The 20,106-nt window shown below is 35.6% G+C and overlaps 1 protein-coding gene across 10 annotated transcripts in view; it reads left to right on the top strand.

Annotated features, from left to right (window-relative positions):
• Positions 1–17,909, top strand: part of GBE1 (1,4-alpha-glucan branching enzyme 1) — a 186,635-nt gene extending 168,726 nt beyond the window's left edge. For 2 of the 10 annotated variants that reach the window (XM_083802247.1, XM_083802246.1), the window contains 2 exons: positions 5,699–5,816; positions 15,937–17,909. In XM_083802247.1, coding sequence (XP_083658373.1) covers positions 5,699–5,816; positions 15,937–15,993 — 175 coding nt within the window. In that variant the 3' untranslated portion in view covers positions 15,994–17,909. Of the gene's footprint in view, positions 1–5,664; positions 5,817–7,277; positions 7,442–7,481; positions 7,545–15,936 lie in introns of those variants that run through there. The other 8 variants (XM_083802245.1, XM_083802249.1, XM_083802248.1 and 5 more) reach the window with 8 other exon arrangements.
• Positions 17,910–20,106: the final 2,197 nt, after the last annotated feature.

Raw genomic sequence — 20,106 nt, 5'->3', positions numbered from 1 at the left:
TCATACTCCGTTTAAACTGATTTAAAAATAAAAAATAAAAAAACTGTGCAAGTGGAGAAAAACCTGTCTGAATAACCATAGTATGTCTTATTCATGAAACCAGGGAGGGTTTCTCTTCTGTTTTCTGAGACACATTTACCCAGAGAAAATAAGTACAATATCTTCAGTACAGCCAGAGGGTCAGGTATGTACGGAATGCAAAAATGTCTTAGTAAGGAAAAATAGTTTCAGATGATGGTGCATTTAGGTGCACTTGAACTTCTGGTAGTGGTTGAAATCTATGAAGGCTTCAGTTGAAATATGAAACCTACACCTGTGAATTTTCATATTTTTCCTCATTTAGTTTCCAATTTTGAATTGCAGAAGTACTAAAGACAAAAAACAAACAAACAAAAAAACAGGATAAGCAGTTTTTGTGTTTAAATGAAAGTAGTACAAGGAAGTTGTGGTGCATTAATGAGAGGTTTCTAACCCACACTTCATAAGGGTTGCTCCTGAGTAATTTGTAGTCTTCTACGTTGTTGACTTAGAGTGACTTTATTTTAATGAGCAAAGTTGGAAAGACTTCTATATTCAGCTTTTAAATGCTGCTGTGAGTCATTCAACACAGCTTTGCCAGTTTATTCAGTCTGACCTCTGAGCATCCATTTATTACAATGTTAAATCTGGTTCAGGTGTAGACTGCTTTTATGCTTGTTGCTAAAATGACAAAAGAAAATCCTGGTACGATACTTGAAAGGTAGCATTTGATTTTCATTGCAGGTGGGCAAAAATATTTTACCAGAGTCTGAGGGCTAGATTTGTCAAAATATTTCCAACTCGTTAAAGGCTTTTATTTGAGAGTTTTTATCTTGTGCAGTCATTGTACATGTAGCTAATAAACTAACCATACTAAGAAGCAGTTTAACACTCCGCATCAGATGGAGTCAGCGCTGGTTTTCATGTGCTACACTTAAGGATGATGGTGAAGTTGCTAAATGCATCCTCATTAAAAACTTCAGTAAATCCTAGTTTAATAATTCAAAAATTTTCTGTCTTTTCAGGCAATGGCATTAGATAATAGATATTCATGAAAGTGTATGGAAATCGTGTGAACTCATTTCTGCCTAAGAAGAGAGAGAGTACTAGAGTGTCCAATACTGCTAGCATTCCTTTAATATTAAAATTATAGTCACTGGAAGCCTCAGCATTTTATTTGCATATATTCTTCTTGTCACGGCCACTTCTTAATGATTTTGCAAGAGGTAAAATCTGAAAACATTTGCTTTCACCAGAATTTTTATCTGCTGAAACAAGTTATATGGAACATATAGGCAGATGTGTTGATTTGGAAACTTATTAATTCATTATAATTTTGGATTCTTTTTTCTGGGTTTAGGGGTCTATTTTGTAAGTCCTTCTTGAGTAATGCTAATATAACTGCTTTAATTCACTGTCTGGCTTCAGTAAGAATATAATTTTTCAGCACTTCAGTGTTACATTGGACTGTTAATGATTGAGGAAAACTTTTTTTTTCTTTTAATCTACTATGATATAAATTTCTATTTGAAAGAAGAAAGCCATCTTGTAATTGCTGTTTCTGGAGTAGAGTGCTGTGTCAAAACAGATACAGCACCTTTTTAACTTCTTCACTAAGAAATTTTGTTGACTCTCTTCACTTCTCCATGTTTATAAAGCTTACTTTTTCTGTAACGCATAACGTAAGATTGCATGTGGAGGTCTGCTCTTTTTATGAGTGTTGGAGGATCTTTTGCTTCAAGAATCTATGACAATGAATTTTGGAGCAGGGTAGAGGGATTTTTTTCTGCATTCTTGCAGAACACAATATTCTGCATGTTGTGTCAAATGCCCTAGTTAAATATCTCTTGCTTTTTGTACAGCTTTTGCTAGTGTATTTTGAACAATAAGGACCTGAAACTATTTAATGAGATGTAGTGTTCTAGAGAAGAGATGGTCTTCTATATGCTGTGTGCAACTATGACAGCATATACACGGTAGCTATTTCCATTAGAAAATACTGAAAGAGGCTTTATGGGAAAGTTGTTTTATGCAAGCAAACATACAAAATAAACCACCCAAAACTTTGTTTAGACACTCCCAAACAAAGCATCCAGGTGTACCTTAGCCTTTACTCGTGTGAGTAAAACTTTTAATCCCCATGGATATAATGAGAATGAGTAAATTTAATCATGTCATAAGGGTATTATTTCCAGCTGTAGTAGGTGTGGGGTCATATCAGTGTTAGCTGTTGCCACTATAACTGGCTCAGGGCAGCCAGCTAATCCCAAACTGTTTAAAGGATCAAAAGCTTCTTCAAAGTGTTCCCATGTTTGTTGTCCATACCTTTCTTTCTAGCCTGAATTCACTTTCCAAAAGTTTCTATATACAGATATAAAGTAAGTGTTTCAGCACAGTTTTTGATCCTTTTTGATCTGTACTTTAGCTTTGTCCAATCTGTATTTCTAGGACCATATCCTCTTGCTTTTAGCCAAGAAATGGTACCAAGGGATAAAAATGAAATCTTTACTAGGTATTCTTATATATTGAGAAGTATGGTGAGAACATGTGAGCTGATTTACATATGAGTTGAAAAGAAAATAAATGTTAATGTACACATGCATGCTCTATGTGCATGGCTGGAAAACACCAGAGAAACAGAGGTATGGGTGCTTAAACGTTTAATTGTATAATAAAATTTAAACTATAGTGATGTCTAGTCCTAACTTTAAAAACATTATAAAAGGTGGATGTGTGACAGGATGACAGTCTTTTCCTACACGTTTGGTTATCCTTCCTCTGTTTCCAGTTTTGCTCAGTCATGTCTGGACTTCCTACATGACAGGATACCCGTCAAGTTAGATAATCTGTATAATAGGAGTTATGTATAATACAGAGGACCCAACTGCACTTAAACATCTGTCATGGATCAAACACATTCAAATAAAATTATGTGAATCAAACCAGACCATACAGAGGACTGATTCTTTACAAATACTCAGTAAGCCTTAAATAATTTTAAAATTGGTCGGTAGAAATTCCCATTTGCTCTTCGGCAAAGCTCCTAATTATGCAGGTCTATCACCCCCACAAATAATACTGGGATTCTTTTTTTCAACACTAAAGCATGAGGAAGAAAATACAAATTATTCTATTTTATGGTTTTCATTTACTTAGTAGTATTTTATGTGTCATTAAGCATGCATAAGATTAAATTAGAAATTTGTGTTAAAATATATGTTTTAAAATACCATAAAAGCATAGTAATTCAGTAATTAATGTGGTAGATAATGACACACTTTCCACTTCCAGCTCTATCTGTACAAGAGTTCATTGCTTTTGCTGCTCTCCTTTACTGTAGCTGTAAGGAAATTTAAAATCAGAGCATCAAACTGAACAGAAGTCAGTCTTTTTTCAGTCAGAGTACAGGCTAGTGTATCCAACACTCTGCTGCTGAAACAAGAGAGGCCCCACTGCAAAAGAAAATACTTCTATTATGTGCTTAATTAAAATGCATAAGTGTTGTTTAATGTTTTCATGGTGGTAAACTGAAATGCTTGTAAAATTCTGAAATGTGAAATGTAGCTTTTCTGTGAGGTTTAAGTTGGAAGGCAAATGGGCTTGTTTACCAAACAAAGTCTTATTCCCTGAGAAATATCTAATTTGTGGAGATCTTGGGATGCTTTTGACCCCATTATTCAGGATCTGGTTAGCAGTATTTATGCCAAATCAGCTATGTTGTGCGGTGTGGAGAGGCAGTGATTGCTAGAGAGCATTGCTAGACATACTTTTATAGCCTGGATTAAGGAAATGGGATAATTTGTTTCAAAATTAGCATAGCTATAACAATTGCATTTGCTGTAAATAGTTTTAAAGGAATCATTAGAGATGTCAGGGCTTTCAGCAACATTGATAAATTATTAAATTTAATGTATAATGTAGATCACAGTAGCAAAGGATGAAATGCTTGAGGGAGACATTCATGTTCATACAATATGCAGTGGAATAGTAGCAGCCCTTGCTGATGCTGGATTTGAAAGGGTACCAAAGAGAAAACTAGGAGCTGTAGTTTGGGGTTTGGTTTGGTATGTTGCGCATGGTAACAGATGAATGGTATGTTGGGCATGTTTATAAAATACAAGGGGGTGAGGGGAGTAGTGCACACATTGAGTATTAAAGCTGATTAATAAAGTATAATTTTTCTAACAAAAGATTTTTTTAACAAACACTCACATGAAAATGTTAGAGAATGCAGTGATCTTCTGTTTCTCTCTTTGGTACTTGCCCTCTAGAAATCAAATACTAACATGGCAGTCATGGATGTTGGTCTCCTTTGCAGCAAATACTTCTGGAGAAGACACTACTGAATGGCTAATGTTAAGAAGCTAATTGAGAGCTTTGGTTTTCCTCCCTCTTCTGTATCTGTATTTCTTTTTTCTTACCTTCTGTCACCAAAACCTGTGCAATCTTCTAGTCTCTAACCACAGGGTAAATTTGCACTTTTAGTTTAGGCATCTTTTGTGTTATGTCATGCTTCAAATGAACAGTTTCTTGTTGCTGGAGATTTAAATCAGTAGGGCTGCTTTACTCTTTCCTAATTCTATTAAATACAAGCTCTAGCAAAACAAGGTTCTTCCATAGTTTTAAATTAAGGAAACAGATTGTGGATAATAGAATGCTTATTTCCTTATCTGTTTGTTTTGTTTGGTTGGTTGGTTGTTGGTGGTGGGATAGATTGAGTCTTTCTGTTATAACTTCAGAAGGGTAAAAGATGTTTTAATGATACCCAAGCAAGAAATTCAAAGGTACTTAAATTAAAGGGTTCTAAATAGCTTGTGTAACGAACATCTACAGCTGAGGTGTTCCAACAACCTTGAATGTGGCCTGTCAAAATTCCAGAAAATCATAAAACATTTAATTTGTTGTTGTCCCAAATAAGAAGTATACTTTTGAGTATTAGCTCTTTACTTTCCACCTTATTTCTGATTTTCTTCTTTTAAAATTATTTTCTCTTATTTTTTTGTTAAATCTGTTTGAATCCTTTTAAGTACATGTGCAGGTAGTCCAACTCATTGTTAAAATGTTAAATAACATGCCATTTTAGCAACTGCAGTCAGAACATTTGTTTTACAAGGTCTTTTATTAAAAATAACCTTCCTTTTGTTCCTCTGTGTTATAATAACTCAAACTTTCTTCTGAAAAACTTTCATTGGAGTTGCAAGGTGTTTTTTCTGTAAGAGTATATACTCTTCTCATTGACGCTTGATCAGATTCTTTGACTGTTAAACACTGATTGTAATTTTTGTGGTTGTTCACAATTGTGTTATGTCAAATCAACCACTCATTTTGTTTAGTGTTGCATTTTTAGTCTAGATCATTACACAAATTGCTGTGCATATTACCACTGTAATACTGTAAATTTCTCTCTCATTGAAGATTTTAGAAGAGATGAGAAGGTGCTTTCTTTACTAGGAATGACTATGCTAAGATGAAAATTTCAAGACAAACTGTCACACAGTTTCTATAGGTTCTGTATATTTTCCCACTATTTTCTTAGGTTGATTTAAAAAACAAAACAAAAAAGAAATCGTATGTATTGATATAGGCTGAAATATGTTTCAACAGTTCTTTCAGTTTTTCTGCTTTGATTTATTTCCCATTTAACAGTAATTTGGCATAGTTCCTTAACAGTTTTCCTTAAGTATAAAATCCTTCTGGATTCTGATGCTTCAGAATACGGAGGACATCAAAGGCTGGACCACAATACAGAGTACTTCTCTGAAGAATATCCTCACAATTATCGACATAATTCACTTATGGTAAGTAAGACATTCTGTTTATATCTGAACAATTTTTAAAGTTCTTCGGAGAAGTATGGAGCCTATTCTAGGAATATTTCTGTGTTGTTTTTTGTTTGTGCTTTTTTCTGAAATCACCCTTTAGATGAATATAGGAGAGGTGATGCTATGATTTTATTATGACCTGTAATGTTAACTGACTTTCCTTTTTTTGACATTACATTTAAATGTGCATGCCCTCTTGCAGTACAGACACAACATTCCTTGCCAAACAATATGCATGAAAACCTTCTAACATGCTTTTGAATTGTCATTTTGAACATAATCATTTACTTTATTTTCATGTCTGAGAAATACCATCTTCATGCTTTATTTGTGAATAAAGCTCCATAGAAACTAATTTTTGCATCGCTTTCTTAATATCATGTGCTTAACTCCACAAACATGAATAAGAGCAAATCATGCATTGGCAACTGGCTTCTTCCTCTCCTTAGTTTACAGAAAAAATTTCCAGCATAGAACAGACCTTCTCTATTCCCATCAAGAATTTCCAGTCCTAAACTATCTTACATACTTGCATATGATTTCTGTTAGCTGAGGTGGTGACTAATCAAAACCAAAATAACTCCTTTGTCATTACTCTTGAAATCATAATCACTTACTACAGTTAACAATTTATGAATTTATTTTCCCATTCGTTAGATATGTTTATACATATACACATACATGTGTATGTATGTTAACAAGCTCAGAGATTAAGATGATTAAGAAACGGCCGTGAATTAAGGCAGAGCTCACTGAAAAAGTTCTGAGAACAGTTAAGTTGCTGACTAGGTTTTCATATTTAAAACATATACGTGTGAAGGGGTGTGTGTATTTCTATACATAGGTATAGCTGTACACAGAAATACTTGTACATACATTACATTTGTATTGTAACAGACTACAGATACAGAGGATCTCTGCACTGGATTGTGTGTGCCACTCTTCCATGACAGAATGGAGAAATCAGTTTCTGGTGTCACATCTTAATGTGTCTCGCAAGATCTAAATTCCTGAGAATTATTGTAGCTTTTAATCTATCTCACACTTGCTTTCACCCTATTTCATTATATTCAGAGTACTGGCATTTCTTTTGTTTGCATGTTTTAAAATGGTTTTATTTCATGAAAAGAATTCTTGTGCTTTTATCATGCTTTGCCTAAAGGATCTTGGGAACATTTTTTTTTAATGTCTGTATGTGACAATGCCCTCATAGTGTAGGTAAGTATCTATTCTCATTTGCACAGTAAGAAACAGACTCTGAGAGTTCATTCCTGAAGGTTATACAGCAAATTAATGCTCCCAGAATTCTTGCTTCCTGTGTCCAATTCAAATACCTTGCTTTAGTGATTAGAGAGCATCTTAATTATCTGCCACTAACTCAACTTCTGCGAGGCTATTAACTAATTTAGAATGTATATTTCACATTTGGACTTTTAGATGACGAGTGCAAGTCATTCAAGACAGAAAAAATGGAACAATGTGAAGATGCGATTTGCTAGGAGCATGTAGAAGATAAGGCATGTGACAAGCAAAGCAGCAAATGCATTTTTGCAGCATAAATTGTGGCATGGCAATGGCACTTCTGGGTCAGATAGAAACCCATCAGAATGGGTCATGATAACTGTCTTTTATGTCCTTCAGCAGTACAATTCACAGACCAGCTTCAGTCAACAGCCCAGAAGATGCCACAAGCACCACGTAAAGGTAAAATGGTAGTAAAAGGACACAAAGGAAATGTAGCTGGGGAAATACTCTGGAAAACCAGACCAAATTTAGCAAGATAGAACTTCAAGAAACGAAGAACAAAAGTTACAATAAATATCTCCAATTGCTATTTTACAATAAAACATTTTTTGTTTTATTGTAAATAGCATTTTAAATCCTAGTTCTTAGATAATCAGTCATCCTTGAGAACTGCTTTGGTCTTACTTGAAGGTTATAAAATCCAAATAGATGTCTTCTCTTGAGTTTTTCAGAAGATGTATGGCAGCCACCTCAGTGAACTCACACAAATTTTTTACTGGTTGTTTAATAAATATCTTATTGTACTTGCATAATGCATGAAACGTAAGTATCTAGTTTCAAAAATTTCAGTTCTTCATCCACCATAGAACTTGAAAGTTTGTTTTTTTTTTATGGTGACAGATGCACCTCCCTTAAGGTGTGTTAGTAAGCACTGTCAGCAAAACATGCCCAGAGTACTATGGCAAAATGAAATCACATGCAATAATTCTGCTGCTCAAGTCAAGCTTAAATAGTGCACAAACACATTACAAAAATAGGAGATTAGATGTGGCATGGTTCATTCTAGAAACATCACCTAATAAAAGAAAAACACGAAGTGACGATGCAAAATAAGAAGGGAAATATGAAATACCTGGAGCGAAGAAAACTGGATGAAGCTTTGTAAGCACTGCTAGGTATTACACTGAAATATTTTGCTGATGAACAGATGATAATTCAGGTTCTGTTTAGTAATGCTGTAAGAAGGCCAGATTTCAAAATCATTAGACACACCTTGAAAACTCAATAGAAAAATGCACCAAAAAATCTGTTGTAATATGACTGATTTAAATAGTGATTATAATCTAATTTTTCCATTTCTCTGCTTGCTCTGTTCTGTATTGTTAACAAATATATGCAATCTACATAACTTTCCATGTCATCAAACCTTCTAATAACAAGCCGTTAACCTCTTTGCCATTGTACAAATGGACTTTTTACCACAGTTTTATTTCTGTTTTTATTTCCACCATGATATTCCTCAGTAGTCTTTTTTGAGCTATGTTTTATGAAAATTTAGTGTTTTTTCATGCTTGTATAAACTTTGTTTTGCATAAGTCTTCATATTTCTTTGCAGGTAGTAAATTAAATGCTGTAGAAGCATTTCAACTCCAGTCAGATCCTAGTGTCCCTTTATGTACAAAGTCATTTGTTGATAGCTTTCTTGATTGTTGGATGTGAAACTTAGACCAGGAGGGGGAAATGGGATCTGTTTTAATGACATTCATTGTTCCAAATGTTTTGTCAGGCAACTGACTTGATTGAATTTTGCTGTAAAATGTTGTTTGATATCAATGTAGTCCAAGTAACTTAAGTATTTTTTTTAACAAATAGAAGTAAGGGCTTATAGGGAAGCAGTGGGTTTTATACGTTGTACCACCAGAACTGAGTAACAAGCAGGCTAAATGTAATATTGTAGAGTGTGTTATGTTGTTTGCGAAATAGTATGCAGTTTATTGTTTAATGTATTTCAGCTTTTATACATTTCCTTTTTGCCATCTTTCTCCATAGCTCTTTCCAGTTAGCTCCAGTCATCTAAAAAATAGATGCTGAAATACACCACCCCACACTGCCACCCTCCCTTCCCCCTAATGAAATAGAAATTGTGTGGCTTATTTTAAGAGTATACTTATTGCTGGGTTGGGCTTTTTAACCTTGGCCATAATGTATAATATTTAAAGTCAAAGTGCAACTTCCTGCCTCCATGAGTCTATTGACAAATTAAAATATTCACATACTGAGATGATCTAAAAGCTTTTAGTGACCTTAGCTTTGATAATAGTCATTTGAATTACTTTCATGATAAGGATTTATGTATTGAATTTTTAGGGAGTGATGTAGTCCTTAACTGTTTTCTCTCCTGCCATTTACAGATACGCAGAATATATGAAAGATTGTTTGTAGTTAGAAAGCTAACTGTTATAACAGATAATAATCTGTTATATCAGATAAGATTCATAGTAGCAAGATCTTTTGTTATTTTTACCTCTTGATGATTAAGATTTATAGATTCAGTTGCTCATATTCATCGATCATTTGACTTCTTAAAACAAACAACAGCAACAAGTGTAATGATTCCAAAGTTAATGTTGTCGAATTTCATTCAATCTTTCTTCCATTCACATTTGTCTTTGTCATTTTTGTTGTTTTTTAAAGCACTCTTTCTTAAGAAATAGTACAAAAGATAATAGAAATTTTGAGATAGAGCCTGTGTAATATACGGAGATCTTTTACATAAATGAAGCAAGACAGTCTGAGAAATGATTTTCTGCATATTCATGCTTTACAGCTATAAATTGAAAAACAAATTGGAAGACAGAACTTCACATTATTTTAAGCATACCTTCTTTTTCATATGCAATGTCTAGCAAAATGAAATCTGAAATGTCTGTGGTTTTGTATAACAAGTTATAGTCAGAAAGGAAAAGCTGTCACGTATCTTATTCATTGATGGTTAATTATATTTTCAGAATAGTGTCAGTGTCTGACAATTAGTAGTGATACAGAGACATGAGATTGTCCAAAGCCCTCATTTTAATTAAAAGTTTGGGAAAATGTTGGCACAGGCTCTTGTGACATTGCCTTCTGCATCCACCAGCTGCAATATGCACTATCAAATATTTTTTCTGCAGTGCCTGATCTAGCTCTGAGTTCCAGTAATTCTCCCATCTGTTGCAAAATGACCTTGAAATGATTTTTAGGACTTGATGTTTTCCAACCCTCAAAGTAGAATGAAGGGTAGTTCATTGCACTTCCAGCCAATTTCAGTTGTGCTTGCACCTGGTACTGAATGTAGTCTGTAGTCTGATGGATCTGAAAGTAGAAATTGTCCTTTGTAGAACTTGTTGCTTGTGGATGTGTATGTGTATATGTATATATATATATATATTTCAAGATTGCTACGTATTATGGTCCTCTCAAAATATATAAGGTGAGCTTCATGCTTATAAGTTCTGCTGTCTACAGATCCTTCCTGTATTTTGTATTCCTGTATTCTTTATAGCTTTTCTAATCTCTTGTTTCTTGAAATTGTCTGGATGTTTACAGGGAAAAAAAAAAAAGTATAAGAAATAAGCATTTGTATGGCTGAAAAGCATTGTATACATTCCTGGCAAATAGTAGCAATACCATTTTTTTCCCTATTTGTGTGATAGCCCACATGAATGGAGTATGATTTTGACATAACACGATGTGTGTAGGTGGAAAGCAGGTTGATAGCAATAAATGTTTTCATGCATGTATTGGAGTATGTAAACTATATTAATTCCAGAAACCCTGATCTATATGGAATTTGTCCCATTTCAGTGTGATTGCCTTACAGTTTAAAATGGACAAGAAGTATGAAAAGGTCAGGGGGGATAATAAAAAACACTTTGTATATATTTTACTTACAAATATTTATCCTCAGTCATATCTGTTAGCAATTCTGCTTGTGAAGTCAGTCACAACTATTGCACTTCATTCCTGCTGAATACTCCACTGAGAAAAAGATTCGCAATAGTTTGAGGACTAAACATTTGAAAATTAACTTTGTTAAAAACTTTTTTTTCACAGCCGAGTCACCCTAACTCTGTCCCAAAAGAATCTGATGTTCTTCCTTCCCCATATTCTACTCTGTCCATTAGCAAAGGCCTTATGTCTTCATGGCTTCCTAAAATAGCAGAGTTTGTGTGACATGACAGAGGACTGGAGGTCATAAGCAAGCAACTGGTGTAGAAAGCAAAGAGCGAATTCACTGAGAATATGAAAGGAAAAGGAAGGCTAGAAAAAACTTCTGAGACCCTCTTCACGGGGTATAAAAAACATCAAAAATGACATTTCTATAATAGTCTTTTACTGATAAATACCTGGGTTTCCTGTGACAGTTTTAATTAGGGTACTTTTATATATTTTTACATGACCTGAGATAGATATTTTGAAGTGGGCAATTGGAGCACAAGGAGGCTAACAATTTAAAGGTTTCCAGAAGTCCTGTGATAGTGTCCAGGTCTTGTAGAGATGCACTTTGGCTAAGAAAGACTGGGAAAAGGAGATCAAGTTTTTGATTGTTTTGACCAATGTAATGAAGAATAATAGAGTAAACATGGTAAGAGAGAAAATGTTGATGTTGCTGCTAAGCTATTTTTACTGAACTAAAATAGGAAATAATCAGTAGTTTTAGTCTTTTCATCTATTTTTTGTATTCTTGTATAGGTAGCTAAATCAAAGTTAAGGATATAAACCAGTGTAATGTAATATTTCTACATTAAATTGTCTGTTTTTTCTAAAACATACCTTAAAGACAAGTCAGTTATCAGTTCTTAAGTGACTTTTATTTTCATAATTGTTAATTGAAAGTCAACACCTCAATAACTGTTCTATGTAAAATTACAAATGACAAGAACATACATGCTGAACACAGCAATAAAAAATAAGGAGCTACTTGACAAACTTAATTACAAAATAGAGCATCTGGCAAATAAGGGAATATGGGTTAGTAATGAAGAAATATAAAAGCAAGTTGTAAACTACTAAGAGCCTAATCAGAGAGGTCAAAGCCTGGCTGAAGCTAAAAACTAGCTAGAGATATAAAGAATGGCAAGATGGGAGTTCTGCAAATGTACAAAAAGTGTACAAATAGCAGAAAAGCTTAAGAAAAAATACAAGTCCCTTGACAAAGGGAAGAGTCAAACATGATAGGTACTCTGGAGAGAGCAGAAGTATTTAATGCTTTTTTTTTTAAGCCTCATAGTCTGAGGGCAAAGCCTGCTCTCAGACCCTTTTGTGTGCCAGTACACTTCTGAAAAGAAAGAAGCAGCAGCAGAGCAATAGGTTAGGGACACCTTAAAGAGGCTAGATAAATAGGATATACCCAGGAATCTGGAAAGATTTCAGTGGTGTGGTTGCAAGGCTGCTATCATCTGTGAAAAATCATAGTTGTCAGGGAAAATTTCTGACAGCTGAAGGAAAGCTGTAGTAAAAGCAAAAAGGAAACCTAAAGACTTTGTAGGCCAGTATGCTTTTCTGGTTGGTCCCTTGAGACATCGTGGACCGCATCTTCTTGGAATCCATATCTAAACAGGTGAGGCATATGAGATGGGTCTATCAGAAAGCCAATCCAGATTTAGCAAAGGCAAATATGCCTGATTAACCTGCCTTCTTTCTGTGATGAAATGACTCGAGCTGTGTGCATGAGGTTAATACAATCAACACAGTAAGACTTTCAGCTTTGTCTCCTACAGCATTCTTACCTAGGAAGTACAAACTGGATAGGAAGCTTGTTTTGCAGGTTGAGAGCTGGTTGGACTGCTGCAGATTTAGTACTCAGAGGGTGAATGTCCAGTTGTTGAGTGGTATCAAGAAGAGTGCCCTAGGAATTGCTGCTGGGTCTGATACTCTTTGGAGTCTTCAGCAGCAACCATACTGATGAGACAGCAAATGTGTAGATGACACTGAATTAGTGTGAGTTGTGAATGTTACAGGTCTAATCCAGATGTATCTTGATAAATTTAGCCAACAGAAACTTCATACAAATTTATGAAGAAAAATTTTGCAGAGGAATGCCATGTATCAGTGAAGATTAGAAAATCAGCATGCTGAGTAGAAGCCCTAAAAAAAAGGACTGGGGTTATGCTGAATACAAAGTTAAATGGAATGGAGTTTGTCACAGGTCCATAGCATAATAAGTTAAAACAGATATCTTCATTAATGCATTTCAGTATGTTGAAATTATCTTTAAAATTCTTTAATATAACTTGGACTTAAATAATTTGAAGACTTAAACCAAATATTAAGAAAATGCATAGTGCTCAGAAATGAAAAAAACAAACAAACAACAACAACAAAACATGCAGTTGCCATTTTTTCAGTATTTAAAGATGACAAAAAAAGTTGGCCTTTATTTTTTCTTCCATACACGGATAGGGCATAGTCTACTCAGTACACCACTACTGCCAGGCTGCTGAAGGAGTTCAGTAATTGCAACAAGTATGATGGCCCTTAGGCTGGGTGGAAGAAGAGTATCTATGGCTAGGAGGAAATCAAGAAAAGGTTGGAGAAAATAAATTGAAGTAAGTGGGGTGTGTTTTCACAAGAGTGGTAGTTGAGGTGATGAAAGAATGGGAAAGGCTGAGGAAGCTCTGGGATTTGAAGTGTCAGAAGAAGGAGTAGTGGTGAGAAATCTGGGCTGAGAAGGCTGAAAACGTTGGTTCCTGGGCAGATAGTCTTCCAGATGTCACTTTATCTCAGGAAATATTAGCAATATTTGCAATCTCTGGTCACATTTTTTCTCTCCTGTCTCTCACCCAAATGTTATGTATTCTGTCTGTTTAAACAAACAGTAAAGCCAGAGTACATAGACAGTGGTATTTCTGGAAATATTGTTTAAAAAAAAGAAAGGAAAAAAAAAAGTATTACTATCTTGTTTCATTTGTAACAGGAATTATCTATTTTTTCCTTTAGTATTTTTCCTACACTAGTGGAATGAATGAATATTTAACCTATGATGGAGAGAGTTCTTTGTTCATGCCCTCATTGTTTAGTTGTTTCTTGCAGTTTTTTTTAAGCTTTGGAGATGCTTAAAATGGTGAATGAAATAAATTGATAAGATTAGGAAAGAATGCCACAGTTGGCTTTTCTATGATTTTGCAAAAGCCTACCAAATCAATAAACACTAGAACCCATGTTTAATTGCCCAGATGAGGAAAAACACATGACTAATAAGCTGGCAATTAAATCACTTTGTGACAAACCGTAAACACACCTCTTATCAATCTAAGTATATTTTACACAAACTCTGAAATTGTGCCTAAAACCAGTTCTAAAATTCTGACCAACAGTGAACTGGTGGGATGATTCCATGCTGTTCTCAGATTCTCAGCTGGTATAAGTTGACTTTAAAGGAATGGAGATTATTTATTCCTCCTAAGATCTGATATATTATTGACCAGAATATGATTGAGAATTGCTGTATCCTGTATTGATGTTAATATTTGTTGCCTTAACTGAAGTAGCTTTTTACACGTTCTTTCTTAGGAGCGAATAAGAATAATTTTTCTTTCCATTTTCATGTCATCATATAAACCCAGAGCACTGAATTTCTCAATACAGAATTCAAAAAATCTCTCCTTTATCTATATGTTCTGAACTAGTTGACTTTGTTAAGTATTTCGTTCACTGCACATATTTGTAGGAGCTATTTATCACTGAAACCTTAGGGGAAATCATTATGTTTGCTGCCTTTCAAGAAGCATTGGACATGGTTCTGTCTGGTTCAATGAAGATCAGCTGTTCTTTTCCTTTTCCTCCTTTTCCTAAAGCTCATTGCTTTATTGCTTTATTCTGTTTTGAAAACTGTGACAACCTTTTATGCCATCAGGCACTAGTTTGCTGATAAAATAGTTGAAATTGCACAGTCTTAGACGTTCCACAGGGATGGAGGGTAGTCTAAAGGAGGATGTTGTCAGAATGAAGCTGATAATCTTCAATGTTGTGTTATGTTTTATAATTGCATTTTTATTGACTTGTTCAGCAAACACATTCATGTGTTTGACAATTGATGGAGCACCATATATCAAGGTAATTGGTAGGTAGTACATATCAGTCTCATTTTCAGATTGTGACTCTACTTTGCTTGGAAGAAATGTCATGTAAAATATATTGCCATGAGCTTTTTGTGATCTATGAGAAGTCTTTTGATTATATGCGTATCTTTTTCATGGTAATAAGGTAAAAGACGGTAAAGCAAAATGCAATAGTGTAATGATTAATTTGAATCTGTATCTAGTTTTTAGAACAAGTTTTATTGCTCAGACATTGAAACTCCACAGATGCCAAGACTGAGAATACATTGTTTTGTCATATTGCTGGTATTTACCTGTATGAAATGATATGATGGACCTTGGGGCAACTTTACTTCACAGCAGAAGGGTGTTCAAATGCTGTTGTAAAACTTCCTCATTTATCATTATATGGTCTATTGACTTAGATGTTCTCAAGTTTTTTAAATTGGATATTGGAAGTCATATGAGGCCCTCTACTGGTAGCCTCTTTAAATCTATCAAAGTAAGATTTATAAAAAAAGAGAAAAGAGGAGGGAGATTGCAATTAAAATGTCTTTTAAACTTTTAGATTGTCTTGTATGACTCAAGTGCTGGGGAGTAAGCAGTTAAGCACATTTAAAATGTGATAGTATGACCTACTGCACTGCAAAAATGAGAAATTATGAAGGGGTAAAGTATTTCATGTGTGTTTTCACATACGCTTTTGTAGAAATTGAATCCTGTGAGGTTTGTGGTTTTCTCAGCTCTTCTTGTTCTTGTCATCTTTTTACTAGGTGTACATTCCAAGCAGAGTGGCTATTGTGCTTCAGAATACGGATAATGCAAAATGAAGATCTCTAATTATCACCGAAGAAGCAAGTGATAGAGGAAGTGCTGATACGCTGTACTAGTATGAAGTATAACAAAACTAGTTCTGAGGAATCTTTCTGAAACTGAATATAGTAATATTATCTGTTTAAAATGCAAGATTAATATTCACATGTAATTGCAGAGCTCTGGGCTCACTAGAACCTGTTTTGGAAACCTTTATGAAAGAAAGAAAAACGTAGTTCTGGTATTAAAAAATTAGTCTTTAAAATATTGCAAAGCAGCAGGTATTGCCAATTAAATTACTGTTTACAGAGTTTTATCAGGAATAACATCTTAACAAGAGCAATCCTGCTCCAATGTTTATAATGTCTTGCAAAAATCTTTTTTTGATAGTGAATTCAAATGTTCATTCAAATGTTCAATGCTTCATAGTAGCTTGCTTAAATAGAACAGCAGTTTTTGGCTGAAAGGCAGCCTTAACGGTTTGTGGGACCTAGTTTGAGGCTCCTCTTCAGTGAGGTCCAACATGGAATTTAAAGTGTTTATCCAAATGGATGAGAAGGTCCTTAGAGTATTGTACTCTGCCATTTTTTATTTTATTAAAACAGCACAAAAATGCTAAACATCCAAATGGGGAAGACAATTGACCGCTGACCTGCTGAGACCATTGCATTGCTTACTTGCTCAAATCACTTAGTCTGTGCACCTCACTTGCTGCAGCTGAAAAATGATAATTATTTTATTTAGACTGCTAAAATCTCCAGTAAGAAGTGTGTTATGTTTTTACTGGAATGATACTGCACTGGAAAATGTTCTTAAAATATAATTATTCCTATTGCTTTAATTTCAGTGATATCAGGACCTTGTAATACTGATTTCATTATTTCTAGCACATGCTTTCAGTTTGGAACATGAGGTGGTTCTTGCACTTTTATAACTTCTGAAACATTGCTTATGGTTTGAGAAGAAGCAGTCTCAAAATATAGTGATCAAGTTTTTCCAGTAAAATCAAGGTAGTTAATTGTTGGAGTGCTGCTAAGATTATTCAAGTGAGTTCTTTAATAAGCTAGAACTTGTTTTTGTAAAGAGTAAGATTCTTTATATTTGAAAATATATTGCAGAGTACTCTGGAAAATTCATATCAAATTAATGAGACATACTTTATTTTTTCTTCACTTTTTTAAAGGTACGCTAGAATTGGTTATGAAATGAATGTCTTTTTTTATAACTTTTCAAGTAGCCAAAGAGGAAGATGTCCATGACCATTTCCAAGTGGTGTTGTTTTATTTTTTTTACCCAGTTTTCTACATTGGAATAACTTTTCAGTAATTTACACATCATTGAAAATCTCTTCATAGTTCTTGGAATGCTTACTTGTACTTTGATGTGGCTTACTTAGGCAAAATAAGAGAGATGATGGAATATTACAACATGATGGGAAACAGTCTTTTCATAAGGTTCACACTGAAAGAACTTTATGAACATCCCATTTGTTATATTCTTTGTGACATAGAATTCTGTATTGCAGAAGAGAACTATAATACTGTCTACTATTGTGCTTCATTTTCCACTGTACCAGTTTAATCGTTGCTTGGTAGTGGGCTAATAAAAGCATTCCCATACACTGAGACTTCACAAGAAAATACACTGAAGTATTTTAGCAACTGGAACTGATAATCTTTTTTTTTCCAAATTGTTTTCCTTGTAGTGAAACAACAAGCAACTTTTAATATATATGCTATATTTACGTTATATTGATCTAATGTTTTATAGGTCTCTTTTTTTTTGTTGTTGTTGACACAAGTTCCAGGTTTCAAAAAGTAATGCAAGGCAAGAACCCTTGTCACACCTTTTGTCAAGAGAAGGAATAAATGCGTGATGTGAAGTATAAACTATGTAAAATTACATGCAAATAAACTGAGGACTATAAAACCAAGACATTTGTGATTTTGATTGCTTCTACTGTAAAAGATTGTGTAGTAGCCTTAATACCGGACAGTATATTAGATATGACCCATTAGATCTGCCCAACTTGAAATAAGTAAGTTGTCTTTGTCAGAAACATTCTAGAGAGACTGGTGGATTATCTGTCATGAATACATCAGTCATGTAATGATAGACTAATAAATGCAAACTACAAGATTTGCAAGATGAGCATGTAAATATAGGAAGCATAATAATTAGGGTTTTTTTTGGAGTCCATGTCTACGTTCTAATGGTGGTGTTCTGCCTGTATTAAGGTGTTGGCATATTTTTCCTTGAGGGTGCATCTCTAATCATGGAATAATAGAATGGCTTGGGTCAGAAGGGACCTTAAAGATCACCTAGTTCTAACCACCCTGCCATGGGCGGGGCTGCCTCCTACTAGATCAGGTTGCACAGGGACTCATCCAGCCAGGCCTTGAACACCTCCAGGGATGGGGCATCCACAGCTCTGGGCAACCTGTTCCAGAGCCTCTGAGTGAAGAATTTCCTCCTAACATCTAATCTAAATCTCTCATCTTCTAGTTATCTGCCTATGTAAAAAGTCACTCTCCATCTTTTTAATAAGCCCTCTTTAAATACTTAAAGGCTTCAATGAGGTCTCCCCGGAGCCTTCTCTCATGCTAGAGAGCTATCCTATCAGTTGGGAGAAGTGCTCTGGCCCTCTGATCATCTTTGTGGCCCTCCTCTGGGCCTGCTGCTGCATGCCCCACTCCCAGTGGGGCCTCATAAGGGCAGTGGGGCACAATACCCGCCTCGACCTGCTGGCTATGCCTCTGTTGATGCAGCCCAGGACACAGTTGGCCGCCTGGGCTGTAAACGTGCACTGCTGGCTCATGTTGAGCTTTTTGCCCACCAGAACCCCCAAGTCTTTCTCTGCAGGGCTGCTGTCGATGAATTCCTCTCCCAGTCTGTGCTCATGTCTGGGATTGCCCTGATCCAGGTGCAGCACCTTGCACTTTGACTTTTGAACCTCATTAGGATCATGTAAGCCCAAGTCTCAAGCTTGTCCAGGTCCCTCTGGATGGCATCCCTTCCTTCTTTGGTATCAGCTGCACCACTCAGTGTGGTGTCATCTGCAAACTTGCTGAGGGTGCACTCAATCCCACTGTCTATGTCATCGATAAAGGTATTAAATAACACTAGTCCCAAGATGGACCCCCTGAGTGGACATAGAGCCTGGACATAGAGCTGTTGACTGCAACTCTGGCTGCAGCCATTCAGCCAATTCCTTATCCACCCTTCAAATCCATCTCTCTCTAATTTAGAGAGAAGGATGTTGTGCGGCACTGCATCGAAGTCCTAAGAGAATTCCACGTAGATCATATCTGTCGGTCTTCCCTAGTCAACTGATGCAGTCACTCCATCACAGAAGGCCACCAGATTGGTCAGGCACAATTTGCCCTTGATGAAGCTGTGCTGGCTGTGTCAGATCACCTTCTTGTCATGCATGTGCCTTAACGTTGCTTCCAGGAGGATTCATTGCATGATCTTCCCAGGCCACAGAGGTGAGGCTAATCAGTCTGTAGTCTTTCCACCTTTTCTTCTTCCTTTCTACCCCTTTTAGAAATGGGAGAGATGTTTCCCTTTTTCCAGTCACCGGGGACTGCACCTGAGTGCCATGACTTCTTAAATGTGATGCAGAGAGGCTTGGCAGCTACATGAGCTGGTTCCCTCAGGACCCTGGGATGCATGCCATCAGGCCCCATAGGCTTGTTACCTGTTCAGTTTCATCAGGAGATCATCAGAACTCTGTAGACAAATTTTTAGTTTGTCACAGAATTAAATGAAGTGGCCCATGGTGAGTCATCCCTGAGCACAAGACTGCACAGAGATTTTTATTTACATCATGGAAAAACCTTTAAAGATAACCTCTTTTATGGCAAAGGGCTGATAAGGATCTGTACTCCTTTAAAGACAGCCTTCCTACTTCCGTATCATCTTGAAAGAGTGCTGGTGCTTTTTGGCCTCAGAAGTTGTTCCATGGTCTCTCTAGCAGTTAATATGTACTCGAGAAGTTCTTCCTCATCTGCCAGTTTATCTAAAGACTCAGACTGATGTTCCAGGACCCTACCTCTATTTTGCAGTGTGCATGCTGAATGCTTCCTTGTACTGAATAATTCATGTTCGAATTCATGTTCGTCTCCAGC

The sequence above is a fragment of the Anser anser genome (assembly GCF_964211835.1).
Source record: "Anser anser genome assembly, chromosome: 1".
Lineage (NCBI taxonomy): Eukaryota > Metazoa > Chordata > Aves > Anseriformes > Anatidae > Anser > Anser anser.
The sequence above is the reverse complement of the archived record's forward strand: the minus strand, read 5'-3'. Positions and strand labels throughout refer to the sequence as shown.